At 49.8% G+C, this 17,572-nt stretch overlaps 2 protein-coding genes across 2 annotated transcripts; one reads left to right on the top strand and one right to left on the bottom strand.

Moving 5' to 3' along the window:
* Nucleotides 1-1,531: 1,531 nt before the first annotated feature.
* Nucleotides 1,532-3,353, top strand: NCLIV_028740 (conserved hypothetical protein; the record flags this gene model as incomplete). Its single annotated transcript, XM_003883068.1, has 4 exons — nt 1,532-1,757; nt 2,040-2,186; nt 2,428-2,490; nt 3,115-3,353. The coding sequence occupies 4 exons, from the start codon at nt 1,532-1,534 to the stop codon at nt 3,351-3,353; spliced, it is 675 nt and encodes a 224-aa protein (XP_003883117.1).
* Nucleotides 3,354-5,275: 1,922 nt separating this feature from the next.
* Nucleotides 5,276-12,605, bottom strand: NCLIV_028730 (putative peroxisomal-type ATPase; the record flags this gene model as incomplete). Its single annotated transcript, XM_003883067.1, has 14 exons — nt 5,276-5,400; nt 5,507-5,843; nt 6,205-6,297; nt 6,658-6,754; nt 7,072-7,201; nt 7,608-7,727; nt 8,058-8,090; nt 8,374-8,540; nt 9,003-9,091; nt 10,370-10,407; nt 11,210-11,322; nt 11,691-11,786; nt 11,979-12,043; nt 12,438-12,605. The coding sequence occupies 14 exons, from the start codon at nt 12,603-12,605 to the stop codon at nt 5,276-5,278; spliced, it is 1,671 nt and encodes a 556-aa protein (XP_003883116.1).
* Nucleotides 12,606-17,572: the final 4,967 nt, after the last annotated feature.

The raw sequence follows: 17,572 nt of genomic DNA, 5'->3' as shown, positions 1-17,572 counted from the left end.
TCATTCAAGACAAAAGCAAGAAGAACGGCCACTAACAGGAATAGAGTGCAGAAGAGAATAAAAAGGGCCATTTCATCTATGTTTTGGTGGACGCTAGTGCGAGATCCCATCGTGTCCGCTCCTTTTGGGCACGTGTCCTCAATCCCGCCTGCAGTACACCAGTGTGACATTAGCTCACCCCAGTGATCAATTTGCGAGAGAAACGTGATACGCTACAGTTAGCTCTCGTCCACCTGTTCTCGTACAAGAGCTCCGCCAAGCATGATTAGTTGTCAACTTTTCGTATTTTTCCTATCTTTTTTTCGAGGTGAAATATAGGAAACGGTGCTGTTAAATATGGAGGTCCGCACACTGGAATTCGGGCTCAGTGCTGTTGCATCTCAGGGTGTGACCCTGAATCTGTACGAAAAGGTTTCGTTAGACCTTGCACTCGTAAAGCTTAAGAAGAGAGATCGTGTTGAACGTGACTTGTTCTTCTGGGGGAAGCTCTGTTGTCAAGAGGCAGATTACTTCATCAGCTACGTCATGGAAGACGAACAGTCTTCGTACCCAACCAAAAAGTTCTACTACAGGTGAAAGCGTGTTTCATGACACTCAGAACGCAGCCCTCTTGAGCTTTCTCGGAATCAAAGCTTATCACCACACACCGCCTCCTGCATCGAAGCTGAAGAGGATCCGATCGGAAAAAACCCAGCAAGTCATCTTCATTCTGCTTCTTGAACTGGTTCTGGTACTCCTGGTTAGAATCGCTACCACAGATTTTGTGTTATCAGTGCGGTTTACCCCTTTTGTTGCCAAATTCATCGTGGGTGTATTGCTGTGATGGAAACCTTTTGTGTCCCATCGATTCATTTGTATAGGTGCTGCAGTGTTTGTTCTGTCACAAAAGGCAACGTAGGTAATTCCGTGAAACAAGGAACAGAGTAGCGTCTGGACGCCATAGCGCTTGGAGACGAAATGCCCCTGATCTCTGTTGGCGCAACTGGGGAAATTCGCCCTTCTCGTTGCTTCGCTCAACCACGAAGCTGCTGCAGCCGCTTGCCAAGGCGGTGTCGGCTGATACTTATTATACGCATAATCGAAAGCAGTGATATGTTCAAGGAGCTGCACTGGAGGCGTGCCAGCGTAGTGTCGTGTGTCATCGATAGAAGTCGGTTGCTGGCCTGTTGTGCGCAGTGCAGGAACCTTCGACTTCCGTGATCTTCCGGTGTTAACAGATGAGCAGAAGAAGCAACTGGATGCACTGGGCAAGATCATTCTGACTGGTGTTCCGAATCGTGTCATAGAGCTTAAAAACGAAGAAGGTACAAGACCAGATGGGCGCACCAGTCGTTCTGTCAGTTTCTGGTAACAGGCTTACGCCCTGTCGGGGACACCTAGAGTCCTCTGCACGGTTGAGCTCGCGCTATAGAAGAGCAGAAGAACAGGCAAAATCTGTCGCTTGGCGACCTTCTGCAGCTATATCATGATGACGGTTTCGGACGCGTGTTGTGCGTACGTAGGAAGCTCCTGCCCAAATCGTGGATCTCTGATGTTGATGTATTCAGAACGTCTTTCTACGGTGGAAGTAGGCGGCACCTTTCGTGCCTTATTCGGCAGCACTGTGTTCATGATGATGACAGGCTATTTGCATGTCATATCGGGGTTGCCGATCGAACCCGTGTTCGCGATCCGTCTGTGGTTCGGTCATTCGCGTGCAGGGACGGTAGCTGCTGAAACAGACAACAAAGAAGATGATGAAAGCGATACCGACAATCGTAAGCAGAAGCACTGCGGTTTTCTACGATTGTCACGTATGCCTGATTCGCATCTGAAAACATCGTGATAACTCTAGAATTCCCCGCTGCATGCAGCGAGGCGAAAGACGGGGCGCATTGCACCGTAAAAATTAGCCAGATTTTATTGCTTATGTATGCTGCACGGGCGCGGGAACAGCCCTGGCAAGCGGAATACTGAACAGAGATGCAAATATCTTCCAAGGCGGTACAGAATTTAAGATTCAGGAAACTGGCTGCTGAGTCTGTTTTTGATGCATTCAGATTCCACGAACCACCGTGGCGCTTTAAACGAGGTTCACGCTCTTAGTCATCTCATTTATCGAATCGATGACGCAACTGCTGCTGTGCCTCGAGGGGCCTTTCGACTAAAGTACGGGAACAAAATTGCCCCTTCCCCTGAGTTCACAGGTACGCTGTATGTGCTGCGAGCAGAGAAACCGTTCTGTTTGGGTCATCCGAAACACCCCCTCGACGGTCGGCGCATGGTGCATTTGGAAAGCGACAGGAATGCGCTTGCACATGTGTCTTGGAGAAACAGCAAACACGTTCGTATCAATCTTGCTGTATCTGCTCTTTAGATGGAATGAGTCTTTTGTCAGAGCTCAGATCCTCGCTGTGCTAACGCCTATCGCCATATCTGTACCCTTAGGTCTGAGCTTTGGTGAAGCTCAAAAGTTTTCTTCCTGGGTTCATTTCCGTCCAGCAAAAAATCGTAAGGCTGCAAAATCGGAGGTGCCGAAGCTCTTTTCCTCTGAGAGTTTGAGCCGGTCACAAGTTATGTCATGCCCTTCACAGACGCTTCAGCAACGTTATTGGGGCGTGCAACTGTAACTGTGTGCCACAATGAAATGGTAAATAGCCACGCTAACATTATTGTGTTTTTATCAAGAGGCGCTTATACAGGAGCTCTGCTGAGTCAAAGGCAACAAGCAGCCTTTCTACATTGCTGCACACGATTTACGAACGGAGTGAGGGGGGGGATGCAGACTTGCTAGTGCAGTAGGGAAGTGGATTGCCGTCAGCCTATCCGGAGTGTTTAAGGCCAATTCCTCGATTTTCCCACTTCGATAATGCCAAACCCCCAAGTCCAGCGGTGGTTTATATGGCGTCCCCGTTACGCGAGTGTCCAGGGAAGTGGTCTCCGACGTATAATTTTTGAGCGATGTGCATGTCCTAAGGAATTTGTCCTCTTTGTTCCTTGTAAATGATAGGCATGGCTGGCTTCAAAAGATGCTGGCAATGGCAATAATGTAGCTTTCGACATGTCAAATACAGCTGCGTTATGAACGAGGTCTCAATTCCTTGCTGGCTGATGTCGTTTAACCTATTCTTACAGTTGAAACTCTCCAAGCTCTGGCGTCGAAAGATTACCAGGTTAGGTATTCAACTTGGCTTTGCTCGAAACCCCAAGCCATCCGAAAAACTACGTCTACAACGGTGGCACACTCTTGCCGCGTCACCACTTCTGGCTTACTCCTACGTATATTACTCTTCCAAACTCGTGGACCTATCTTGTGCCGTAAGGCAAGCAGCGATTCCTACTTGTGGAGCGTTGCACAACCAACTCCAGTATGAGTTGTGGACATTCCGATAACTTTACTGCTTCTTTGCTAGGCATTTCGTCACCAAAACAGCTAGTGAACCCTTCGGTATCGTGGAGACTTGTCGTTGCGCCATGCACTCGTGCTTGAGCCTTGCTGGAACTACGCAACTGTGAGCGCGACTGCCTTACCACCTCACGCTGCGTGTCTGTAGTTCCACGCCGACTTTCTGGAGACCCTAGAAAGTGACGTTCCTAAAGGTGAGCACAGGTTCTGCCTAGGAATCCACCAGTAATACCTCTTCGTTGCATCAAGCGACGAAGCCGTTACAAGTACACTCGACTACGCTTTTGCCAATCTCTCGTGTGTGTGCAGGTAGCTGGTCAGTTCGGTATGACCCGTCTTCTTGCACCGTTACAGTCCGCAGTCTTTTATGGCCTGGTAAGTTCACCCTACTAAAACGGGACGAGGATTAGCTCTTTTGGTAGAATTTGCTAAATAACACGCGCATAAGTCTGTGGCAAGGGTGAATGTTCAAGTAATTCTGTTTGAGATCGACTAGTACACCAGGAGAGTGCATCCTTTGCCTGTAGGTTATATCGCATATTGCGTATTAAATACAAAATTCTTCGGCAGTGTCTACATCGGAAACGGGGAACAGAATGTAGATCTCCCCTTCTTGCTCCCATGAAAACCAAATAGGGCATTTCCATGCTGGTACAAGAAGGCCATGTCCGGATTTCATGACGGGGCGAAAGATACGCCGAAGCGGAGGCTGTTCGACGTGGCCTGCCACAATACACTGGTCTCCCTCATTCCTGAGGAGACCACTAACACACCTGTGTAGATATAGATCCATAGTATCTCAACTAGAGAGTAGTTGTTTGTCAAAGACGTTTTTGCCGTCTCTCGTTACTCTGGTCGATGCACGGATTCGTAGAGCCGCTTCATTTTCTCATAGTGACGAAGATCATGCGACGAGAGTGACGGTCGAGTCTGCGCAAGTGCTGCGCGGAAATGTCGTTCTCCAACCCTGACCTTGAGGAGTTCATGAGGGGGGGGTCCACTAAGCACAACTGCTTCCACGAGACAAATCCGAGACTCGGTCGAGGTTCCCTTCTGAATGCCTAAGGTAGTAGGGTCTCCGTTTTCTACCCTTCCTTGGCGGTGCACGTCCAGCGCTATGGCCGTGGTGCTGCTGGAAGATGGATTTTCTGACTTGCCTACCGCCCGCCCTCGACCGAGTCCTGCGTTCTCGTTGCTACAATTTGGTTTCCATAGAAAAGCCCTCCTGCCGTTGAGCAGCCACCCACAGTTTCGCCAAGCCTGCCCGCCTGGGCCGTCGGCTTCCGGGTGTCTATCATCAGTACTGCTAGGCTCCAGGACAAACTCAGGGAGGCTGTCCATTTCGGAAGCCAAAGTGTTGTGTGGCACAAAACTCATTAAATCTTCAGGAGTCATCGTGCTGATGCACCATACTGCTGTACTGTCAAACGTTGGGTGCAAGTCTGGAGGACGAGGCTCATGCCCGCTTGCACGAACTATGTTCCATACTTGAAAGGACTCCCGGATGCCGGCTCTCGATCGCGTGAAATTACTTGAAGATCTGTCATATGCTAACACCAGTCGGAGCTGACTCTCCACAGACGCTTGCTGCTCGAGCGGCAGACGGCACCGCAGGGGGAACGGACTAGAGCATGTGCCTGTGCGTTTGGCACTTGTTGGGAAACAGATCTGGATGTCAGGCGAGTACGATATCTCCAATTCCTGCAATAAATCCTGTAGCTCGACTGCAGGAATATTCAGAGTTTCTGCGGACAAATATGCCAAGAATACCCGCTCTCATCGAGCAAGAAGTTAAGGAAGAAACAAGCGTAGTAGTATTTTTCCTTTGCCCAGCATGAATTCGGAGTGCTCACGGCACAAGGTGTGTTATGTCCTTTGCCAGTCAGAGGCTCACAACCGGCTAGGCTTGTTCCCCCACCAAAGGCTTTGGAGGAGGATACCGAAACAAGAGCAGTATTGGATGAATGAAACAAGTGCTACCCCGAGAAGCACATGACGCAACGATGTAGCGCTTCCTCAGAAGACACAGCTCAAACAGGGCACGGCGTTTCTCACAAAGCAAGACAAACTGCCTACAGCGGTTCAATAGAAACAAGCGGTACACATGTGTTCTAATCTCACCACTCATGGCATTGACAAAATTGATTTTCTCCTTGGCGGCGAGAAGCCCAGCCACACTGCAGAGCCCTTTGCAGTCGGCTCCTGTGAATTGAGGAGGGATAAGGCTGTTCACTGTGTCCAGCAGGCGACGACGCACGCTGTCAGTCCCCTGTGTACATGGCGAAGGATCTGCAGGAACCTCAAAGGTCTCCTCAAGGGTCATGTGTCGCGTAAGGGCCTCAAGAAGCGGCATGCGATTTTGCTGGATACCAATATATACGCATCGGTCCAGCCTACCAGCACGCATGACAGCCTTGTCAATCAGTTCTATTCGATTGGTGGCCCCAATGACAAACACCTGCAATCCGACACGCGCGTATACCAACAAAACACGCTGATACGAGAATGCTCTGAGCTCCGCCGCTTCTTCGACACTCCGCCACTCACTACAGGAGTGCGTCGGCTATTACGGAGAGTACAAGCGTTCCACATCTGCAGTGTACTAAAACTCTGACCACAATGCCCTCTTTCTTCCGTTTCCTCTCCTGGTTTACTGGTCTACGCTAACTGAAACAATCACCACGTTTTCCCCCGCCGTGTTAGTCGTATGAGCCACTGCTGCTGGAAACTGTAAGAACCAAGTACACGCAGAAGGCACTGGCGAGGTGGAAGGCCAGCAAGGTGGCTGAGTACTTGGGAGAACGATTTCCTTGCCTCACATTGTTTGGCAATCCGTCTAACTCTGCAAGAAGTTGAGCGACGATTCGGTCAAGGACGCCAGCAGAATCAGATGTTCGTCCTCGACGGGGCAGCTGCACACAGAAGGATGTAACACATACCGTCACACTAGCTGTGGGATCTTCCAATGCTGCTAATTATGCCCAAATTCTGAAGGCCAAAAAGGGCCCTCGGATTGTCACAGGACAGAGAACATGACTCTGCTGACATCAGTATCGGACACTCAAACCTCCGTGGTCGGCCGATGCTCTAGTGCCTCGTACCTCTAACACTGCTGAGATCATCTGGACAAATCGGCCATTGTTATGCATTTGTAACAGTACGTCTACAGCCGCCACGAGGGTACAGAGCTGAACAGGGTGATAGTCGTGAGTTCCCCTAGTCAGTGGCCTCTACTTGTGTGCGGAAAGATAGATCAGGCGCCGACGACCTACCAGGGCATCTAGTTCGTCGAAGAAAAGGACGGACGGTCTACAGGCCCTGGCTTTCTGGAAAACCTTCCGAACGTTTTTTTCGCTCTCGCCAATGTACCTGTCACCAGAAAGGGAAACACGGGTGTCGTAGCGGATCTCCTATTTCCCGTGGGTTCACAATGCCAAAATCCCACCGGAAGCGTGGTCACAGATATGAATCCTCGTCCTCTGAGACACACAGTATCCCCGTGTCTATAACGGTAACAGGGTGTCCACCCGTGTGAAATGACAGCAAGCTTCTGATGCATCTCCAAGCCACTATTATCGTTTTCAAGCGCCAAAGTTCGAAGCCCCTCGCTCTCTGAGGAGACAGCAAGGCAAGCAATAGCAGGAGCGTCTTTCCTGCTATCTCGAAAAGACCAGGAAAAGACTTACATGTTCAGAAGCTCCGGCCCTTTCACAGAAATGAAATTTACACCACACTCGGTTGCAACAGCTTTTGCGAGAAGAGTCTTGCCGGTGCCAGGCGGCCCGAAGAGCAGGATTCCTCCTCGGGTCTTTAATCCTGCCAAGAAGCCCGTTCGGTCACGCATCGCTTGAAGGCCACGTCTCAGAAATTCAGTATACAAATCAGCTATCGTAGTGCGTTTGTCAACATATCAGTTACGCAGTGGCCAAGCAGCCTAAGCCTTGGGCAGGCCTAGTAACTGCCCAACGAGTAGTTGTGTGGTAGAGACGATTCTTCTGCCCCGTGAGAACATGAAAACTTGAACAGCAACCGAAAAGTTTCAGAGAGGCAGCTAGACAGAGGGCAGGTGGATGCCGGATTACGTGTTGCTTACTAAAATGGTGAGTCCACGAAATCCCTCGTGGAGACAACACAGACGATAGACGGGTCCGGCACATGTCATAACAGATGATGACCTATCTGTCTCCCAAAATTGCAGGGACTTGGAAGAACGCAGCTTTACCTTCGAACAGCTCGGGACGCTCGAGGGGCAAAGATATGTAGTCACGAATCTCTTCCTTTGCTCTCTCGATACCGCCTACATCCTGCCACTGGACGCTTGGGACGTTATTGTCAACGGTATCTGAAGGAGTTCTCGGCGGACAAGAACACTGAAGACAGCAACGTCTACAACTTGACCGTTCGGTGTTCCCTTGTAATAATACCATGGCATTGATTCTGAGCAAATCCATCTGAGTCTGAGGACCCGTACCACGGCTGTCCCTCACCACAGAGCTGGCTCCAGTAGGAGAATGCCACGGTCGTGAACCGAGCCCCAGAGCACTTGAGCACCGTTTCAACACGGCAGTCACGGACGTGACGAGACGGAAACGATCCGCATGTCACACGTGGCGTTTTCCAGAAAGAATATTGATTCTCGGCCGCATCGTGGGGGATATGTGCACAAACTTACCTGAACGGAACGCTTTAACGGCTCGCCGAAAATCTGTGCAAGCAAAGCCACCAGCAGTGTCGGTACCGGTACCCTTTTCTTTCTCAACTGACCAACAATAGAGGACAACACCTTGCTCCCTCCTCGCTGCCAGCCATCTAAAATAAGTCTCTTCGTGACGGGACTCGATGAACGAAATAGAACGCCATGGCCTCTAACAAGGAACCTGCTTCGGCCAAGAAGCTGACGACAGGTTTCTGCTGAGCTGCCAAGAACGTCCCGCTGAAGAGACGAAGGTAAGGGAATACGCGTAACAGGCTCCGCTACTTCTTTTCACCTGCTGCTGTCATCGTTGGCGTGATGGAGGGACTCGTGCAGGCTTCTCGGGGATGTACTCGACCGGCAATTGCAAGAGTTTGCTCCCGCATAAGGGCTTCGGCCTTCTCGTGAAGCACCTTATAGAAGAGCGAATGGACGTCATCGGCGACGAGGCCTGTGCACATCCTGTGACAAGGCAAAGCTACACGCGATTCTATGATTCAATATATCAGCAGAAAATACGCGTGTAAGAGGCGAAAGAACTCGAAGCCACATCAAAGCGAAAACGACACAGCAATCTCCGACTACGAGCCCCACATCCGTCTATACCTCTCAGGTCCGTGGTCCCGTCTACACTGTCCATTTTCAGCAAAAACGGGCTTTTCAACTCGGTGTCTTTCTACAGCCCGCTAGAGACAAGCGATACAGCAATATATTTGGTTGGCGCGCAATTCTGGCGTCCGACCAAGTTGTATTCAGGAGAAGCTTCAGCGGCGCGAGACCGACTCCAAGGCTCTTTCGCGTGTCAGCGTTCTTCTAAAAATTGCAATTGTGCTCAACGATGCTTCACCCAGGATCTATACACCTCGAGACATTGAAGCTATGCGGCTGTAATCTATATAGTTTTTCCCTCGTGCGGCTGCTTACTCGGCCACTTCTGTCGAGGAAACCTGCAGGATCGGCTTTCCACATGCCTCGTCAGTGACTTGGATGGCTTCTGTCAATTGGCGGGCTACCTGAAGAGCATTCAGGTTCCAGACATGAGACAGGAAATGTTCTGACGCGCGAGCTGTCACGCCACAGACTTCGAGAGAGAACCACCAGAGATCCAGGCGATAGACAAATAACCATAACTCCAGTTTTTCAGTCCTCGATCCCTCTGAATTAGGACACACAAGAATATACAGGCGAAAGGTATAGCACAAAACATCCTATAATCCCATCCTCCTGCTAATTCTCCACCTAGATGTTGAATGTTACCAAACGCACCAGATGTTTCTGAAGTATACCGAAGTGCTTGAGTGATACCTCTAAATATTTGCAGTACGTTGGTGATTGCAACTGAAAGACCAAACGATGCAGAGGGGCGGTAACAGCTGTTTTTGGGAAGGGAGCGCAAGAGCGCCAGATATCCCGATGCAGGCCAGGAAGCTATTTTTAGTATACGAATACACACGAACGTCATATTGCTTATACTTGAACTACGGAGAAAGCAGAGACGAAGTTATTCGCGCCTATTATGTGTTACAAGAAACGCTGTCTCGACGCCGGTTACCCGTCTGAAACCGCCACTGTCAGGAATTTCTTCGACAAGCCTGCGACTGACAGTTCGGGACAGTCAGCGCCTCACTGACAAATTCACCCTCGAGGTAGAAGTTCCCATCAAGATGTTGAGGGATCCTAGCAAGGTGAAGGCCAAATAGCTGCTAATCCTTACCAGTTCTAAACTAACTTTATCTGGACGCTTAAGGGGTATAACCAGATCAAATGTTTCTAAGAAATCGTGTACAAGAAGTGATTCGCGCTTTGCTTCGCCATTCGATCCCTCTGAGGTCTCGTCGGTTTCTGTTTCCAGGCTCGCCACGACCAGGACTATTTTATCACCACAATCATTTCCTAGCTGCATCTGAAGCAAAGCAGTTCCGGCAGGTCTCCCTCTTTCTAGTCGGTTGTCCATCCAACGGCTGTGATCAGTCAGGAACCATCGAAGGTGGCAGGCAAGGCGAGCCTGGAGAACAACACAAGTGATTCTGTGCGGCATCGGACGACGGTGTTTTTCTTTATTGAGGACTGCTGTTAGTCATCACACAAGGTGTTTAGAAGCTGTATAATCGACAGGGCAGGCGAAGATAGAGACGTTTTGTCATCTGTTGTGTCGATTAAGATGAAACGAACAGGCAGAACGCTAAACATGGGTGTTTGGACCTTTAGCTCAAACAGGTATGAAAATGAGTCGTCACAAATGCCAACACTCTGGGGAGACACCTCGTAGGCTTTCAATGAAGCGTCCCTACCTGTAAACGATTCATGTCCGCCTGAGTAGGGGCCTCGCCTCCAGTATTGCGATAAAGCATATGCACCCTTCTAATATAAATCAATACGGGGGTGGCTTCAGACGCCGCGTCAACAAGAGCTGCTGAAAAAAGTGAGTTTGTACCGGGGGCGAACGAGCCGTCCACGTGGCTCGCTGCGCTGCCTATCAGTTAATGGCATGCGAGAAAGCAAGCATCCACGAAACCATGACTTAACGTCCTAATATGGATTGCCTGCCACCGCGGTAGGCAAGCATACAGTTGAGTACAAAAAGCGTCTCCACCTGATTGCAGGGGGTACAACTACGAACGTCAGGACGGCTAATTCTTGGCGTGACTCACAGAAACAGGACACGAAGATGTTTTCTGACGACTTATAACAACGGCGCAGCCTGTCGTGAGTTAAATGTGCGGACGGTCGAAACGTGGCCCGTGGCCACGCGAAAGGTAAACCCTCCCTGTAACCATACCTCTCAACATGTTTTTCCACATCTACGTGTAGTACATGTACAGATATGCGGTTATATATGTGTACATTTACAACGCATATTTGTTTGTGTCTGCTCCCCATTTTTGCAACGCTGAATCAAATCCCAAATCGTCACGTATTGGCATGTTTGCGGAACGCACAGCAACGGGCCCAACTGCTGTACTATACTCAAGATGAAGCCGCACAGTGGTGACAGCTATCTGCGTGCATCACCGGCAGATCGCCGCAAGTGAAGCAGCACATGTCCTGTCGATGCAGGCAAGGATGCTAGCCTGTTTTCGACGATGACGTGGCCACATTGTTTATAGCAGTTGCAAACCTCTGTCGCATACCTGCCGCCGCAGCTCTTCCAGATGCTCCTTGGGAAACAGCGAGGCCATCGATTTCCTTATAGTGAAAGCCAAGCTGTTGACAGGCGTGCCGCGCTAGTGTCCGTTTCCCGCATCTATCGAAGCCACAGAACAATAGAGTTCGATTTCTCATGGAGATTCACTGGCTGCGGAGAATCGCGTCGCATCAGAGCTGCTCCGTTAGTACTTCCGTGACTCTAGGTTTTGCGTAGTCTATCCGACCGACAGGGGAGATGCTGCAGGAGAAGAAAGGGAACCACGCTCTCCTCAGAACGACAACCACGACCCTGCGGGTACCAGCGCTGTCGTGGACTCTGTACGCTCAAGAACCACTGCGCTTACTAGAGTTGATTGTCGCCGACAAGCCAAAACCCCGTGAAGGCGATCGCTGCGCAACTAGTATCCTGAAGGTGATGTGCCAAAGAGTGAGACTAAGCCTGTTCGTTAACGATGCTACCCGTACCCTCGGGGGCCTTTCAGAAGAATGCCAGCGCGACCGGACCTGCCGTCTGCAGACGTCGAAGGCTGCTTAAGCAGAGACGAGGCGAATGAGAGGAATCTGATGGCAAAAATGAGTCGAGTGCAGCTTCCAACAGCCTGAGTCTGAACGAAGATTAAATTGATGTTCAAGGACACGAAAGACTGCCACCACATGCACATCTTCTCTACTGGCACATGACACTTTGTGATGTCAAGGAAGCCTGTCTGCTATACGAGCGCAAGTTCAGCTTTGTTCAGAGACTATTGCTACCTTGAAAGGGGCTCCTGGATTGCTGGAAGGACGGGTAAAGGAGGACAACCTAGAAAATGGTGTGCCTGGAGGAAGACGGCAGATCACACAAAAACAGACAACATTGGTCCTTAGTGTCGGGGGGGGGGGGGGTTGGCGTAGAATCCTAAAACGATGGCTACCCAAATGGCCGTTTTCTCTACAGAGTTCGACATCAACTTAACGTCGATAGAAAACTAGTCAGGCAATTATGCAGTTCTGCAATTCCCTAGTTGCGATAGCTCAATGGATTAGCGTCAGTGCAACTCTATTATCTGAGCTTTGTTACTAAAGACTCATTCACTTTCAATTACCAGAGGAATCTCCTTCAATGTAGTGCCTCCTGTATTGTGCATGTCAGACCGGAACTGCCAAGTAGTTTTTCCATGGGACTCTCTTCATTCCTTTAAACCGCACTGAGAGAGCCGTGAGCTTCCTTACACTGAAGGGAACTAAGCGTCGCGAGATTTTCCGTTCTTGTAACAGTAGATCTGTGGACTGCCTAGAGACCACACCTACAGGAGGTGAAAGTACCTTCCTGACACCGGTCGCCGACACTTCATTGTCTTGCATTTCGAGGTCAATACTTTCAACCACAAACCACCTCATACAGTGTTGAACTTTCCTCTCCCATTCAGACGCAAGAAGCAAATTACACGGCAGGGAGCTCAGCGCATACTGCCCCTCAGGACAGCCTCTAACCCTTTCAAGCACGGCCGCAGTCAGGCGAACGACCAAGTCTTCCTGATCAACGTGCTCTCTTTGACGCCGATAACCACTTTGTTTCCTCCGTTTTCCGTCAAAACCTCCTCTCCGCTTGTTTCCTTTTTCTGCTTGTTCGGAGCTGGCTTCCTGCAGGGAAGACTTCGGAATCTGCAATACATGCTTCGGTGCAGACGGCGTTGGCCGGTGTCCGGTGCCTGGAAAGCTTACGGAGGCTTTTTCATCATGCGAACTTTCCTCGTCATCTTCAGTAGAGGATGAGTCATGATTCGAAGAATGCGACGAAAAAGCGTTAATATCTGGCAGTGACTTACGATGCGGCTCGTATGTGAAAAGCGGAGAAAATAAATCAGACGGCGATCCAATACCAGATGCCGAGGTTGTCAGGCAAAGGCAACATTGTGCAGCATACAGGGAACCGGCGGCAGTCTTCGCTTGGTTTCGTAACAACGACCTTTCTGACGAACGTTCTGAACCGTGTCCAACTGGTTTAGATTCCTTAAGATCACTGGAGGGTTCTGGAGATGCGTCGCAATCTGTGACTGCATTGCGGGGTCCATCGACGAGCTGGCCCAATTCAAAGACACTTCGACGGAGAACAGACGAAGAAAGAACCCCGCATACTTGTCCTTGCGCTAGAATGCGAGGGACTGCGAAATATTCTAACAGCGTGTGTTTCCAATCGTCGGGCGCGGCAACATCATCCGTCACGATATTCGGCTGTGCACTGTCAGAAGGTGTGCATATCGGACGGAGAACACACCGAGAAGCCTGCGGAAGGTCAAGAACGTCCCCGCAAGGTTGACGGGCTAAAACGCAGAAAGACCACGCACACCGCCATGAATACCCCAATCAGAAAAGAGGAGTGTCGCATGTTCGAGATCCGGCTTTTCTGTTGAACACGCTATCTACGCAAAGGTGCATTTAACCTGCAAGTACACGCCATGCTTGCACCGTACGTATACTGACGAAGATACAACTACAGGCACACACACAACACCACGAGATGAAGGCCAGACACGGCTACATAACCAGTTTATATCTGCGACTAAAGCTGACAGAGTTCGTGCGTATGATGTACAATGTATACAAGTTCCAGTACTTCTCTATTGGATGGTTGCTCCACACCCATGACTCGGTAACACACCTGCTCAAGATATTTCATACCTCCGGGTCTTGGCACGAATGGTCGAATGCGGACAAAACTCTTTCCCGATGTCAGCTGGAGAAAATGCATGAGCGAAGCTGAAAGAAAGACACGTGGCTCGTCGTTCGTTTGTATCTGTCTTCCGAATTGCTCAGGAGGAGGCGGGTAGCTATTCCTGGGCGGCTGAGTTGCTGAATCGACAGGCCCTGTATCACGTATGCTGTCGGACCCCTGTTCGGCCAACAGCTTCACGATATGGCGTTTTCCTTTCTCTGCAGGTGTCGGCCTACTTCCAAGCATGGAAACCTTCGAAACCCATCCCCAAGATCCGACCTCCAGCCCCAGCGTGGCGAAGCATGATTTGGTGGCGTAGCATTCTATCGTTGTATCCCGCTTCCATCCCAAGTCAGCAGCTAGTCTGCAACCCTGCGGAGCACTAGGCGAGGCGTTTGTGGTTTCGTGCCCGGGCTCGAAAGAGAGAGGAAACCTGCGGCACCCGCACATGACGAACATGCACCCGACAACAGCTTGGCAGACTACACAAGGAAACTGAACGCAGCTCTTGTGAACATCGCACTCTGCGTATGAGGAAGTGGCATCTAGTTGTCACATAAAGAGGGCGCTCGTAATCGAATTTACTGCCGTTAGGCTTGGAACTCTCCTGTAAAAAACGCTATTGCATATGCGTGAGATTTTCTGCGACAAACGCCACACAGTTCAGTTTATCATTCATAGAGATGAGCCTTTCGTGCGTCCATGCGTTCATTGTAGTGAAAATGAGGTGTTACGTCGGTTGGGTCAACGCAATAGTCGTGGACGTGTGTTCTGGTGTTCGTCGTCGCACCGACATGCTGATGAAACAAGGAGCATCACAAACAAAATGGTGGTGAAGAAACGTTCATTCTCGGGAGCTTACGCGTAACGATAGGCCCTGGCATGATGTTCAGTAGAACATGACATGGCGACTAAAACGGGTTTATAAGAGACACTCAGCAGCTCATGTGCTCCGGATATGACACATATACTTCAGACGGAAGTCATGAACGTACGCATGCCCCTTTTACTATGGGCAAAGACCACTCAAGCACATTTAAACCGAAATAGCGATGCATGTGACCTCTATATGACGAGGCATCTTGTTCGGCTACAATAACGGACCAGCAAAAGGCAATCTGCTCATCAAACTGACTTGACAGTCCTGATGCGCTAGATCCTCCAAACGCAAAGCACGAAAGAAAGGCCGCGCAAGACTCGAGGCGACCATCTGACTGCCAACGTCGGCACCCGAAATGGATATGTGTCTCCTCTGTCGTGCACTGTGACAGCTTCTCTTTGCTCGGTGGTGAGCCGAGCTAAACAACGCTCCCCTGAAATCGCAGCTCAGAGGGGGAAAACGAGATTGCAACACAGAAAGATCAAGATATTGTTGATGGCCCTATTACAATCAACAGTCAATGATTCCGGTACCGCAAGGTCCCTCCCTGAACTGAAACAAAAAATTTCAGAGGACAATGCCGTTTGGCCGACGCCCTGCGTGTGGCCAAGAAAACCTCTAGAACATAATCACTTGCAGATCTTTCTCGGGACAGAGGCTTTCCTGCGAATATCCTAACTGTGTAAGAGAGAAAGGGGTAGTTGGCGAAGTTCCAAGGACGCACTGCGGCGGGTGAGCAGACCTAAATTGGCTTGCACGAAATGTTTATGAGGCTTTTTGACTCCGTGTCCGGGTCGGTGGGCTTCCAGTATGCAACCACCACCAATGCAAAACGCTAACATTAGGTTTGTCGACGAGACATCAACCCACAAGGTCAGCTAACACACGAGGGGATGCCCTTTCGAGAAGCTGGCGGGAGTCTCAGAGTAGTTCCTCATGCTGCGAAGCGTTTTTAACGTAAGTTCCGGGACGATAAATTGAAAACAAGACTCAGCTCGAGCTGCTGATGAGGTGCGTCGCTAATAACCAGTGAACAGAAAGTTGCAGCGGCTTTTGAAAATGAGATAGCAGGGCTTTTGGCATCATTCATTCTGAAATCGATATGGCCTCTGTGCTGCTCAGCGCAGTAGCACGGCCCGAGCCACTCCTCGGACAGTCACGAACCACGTGCTGCGGCGTCGAGGAGGCGAGACCTGATTACACACCTCCGAAAAATCGCTGCACAGACGTCCATCCTCTGCAGCAAAAGAGCTGCCCAAAACCCGGCCATGTGCAAATGTATGAAAAACGACAGTGAACAATCTTGCCCGGCATTCGACCATGGATATGTCTCGGTGTGCGAACTGCTACGCACGCTCAGACTTCTTTTTATTCAGAACGCGGTTCATTCGTAACCGTGGAAAACCATTCATTCATAAGCAACCATAGCTGAAGCATGACCATGAGATTATCATTCCGGATGAGGTGCGAACAGAGGTGTGCAAACATTCACCACCACAACGGTGTGCCTCCAGCTGAGCTTGGTGCGTTGGTTATACACTGAATAACTCGACAGCCTTTTTACCCGCTTCCAACGGAGGCCCAGTACTTACCTTTTTCACTAAAAGAGGCGGGATACCAATCACCTAACAATTGAAGCTTGACTCCCCCTTACATATTGTGAAATGAGATTCCTAGGTTTATACAAACCACCTTTTTTCTGGGGAGGATATACTACGAGTTGGACTAATGGTTTAGATCTTGAATGTTATTGTTCACCGGATCCAAGTTCTGTTGTGTTACCGGAGCATAGTTAAGATGATACCTACTGAGTAAATAGGACCAATGGAACACCTTGTATTAATATAACAAAGCTAATCAGGGTAATACGGGATCCTTCTTGGCATAACGTTAATCCAAGTAGATGCACAGGTAAGAAACATCACATGATGCTACCCAAGAATTCAAGAAACCAGACATAAGTAAGGTGAAGAACTAATGCTGCTTCGTCAACAATTTCTGAGTCGAAATGTAGACAGGGAATGGGTTATTATTTGGGTATTTAATATGATATTCTTGATTACTATAGGTAGCGCTATTCCACAAGCGACGTACATCTTATACGGCAGACTAACAAACAGAGTTAATGACTACATCTTCCAAGCAAACGTGAAGACCGGTGGGATATTAAAAGACAACATTTCTAGCTGCCTTAAGCAGTCCAGTGGGGTGGTGCTGTACAGTAATCATAAAGACCTTGGTAGTCTGTATCTCTTCTGGATCCTGAGGCGAGCACCACCTCGGTGTCAAACTGTACTGTGGGTTGCTGTGGCTGGGTTACCGGTGCCCACCGTGCTCACACACAACTAGCGTGACGAGATGGAGGGGGAGGAAAAGCGGTAAAACTCAGCTGATCGCTTGCCTCTGCGAAGTACGGAAGGCACACCCGCTGCCGAGCTTCGGGGCGCACCACACCAGCTAGAAGACAAGATTACCTCACTAAATCAACGCCATAAAAAATATCTGCCAGCTACAGCAGCTAACCTACTTGGACTAGGAAGCAGCATGCGAATCCAGGCCATCTGCACCACGGCAGGAGTGGGTTACTTAGCGGATACCGCCTCCATCTTAGAACGAGGTATGTATGTAAGTCTGTTCGAACCAATGCTGACTTCGGGAAGCACAGCCAAAAACACCCCCCTCGAAATAGAGCTCGAACCCACAGCTCACTAGACAATTTGCCATATGCCAAAACCGGCACCAGTTGCGCTGCCTTCATCAGCACACCATCAA

Source organism: Neospora caninum, chromosome VIIb (genome assembly GCF_000208865.1).
Source record: "Neospora caninum Liverpool complete genome, chromosome VIIb".
Lineage (NCBI taxonomy): Eukaryota > Apicomplexa > Conoidasida > Eucoccidiorida > Sarcocystidae > Neospora > Neospora caninum.
The sequence above is the reverse complement of the archived record's forward strand: the minus strand, read 5'-3'. Positions and strand labels throughout refer to the sequence as shown.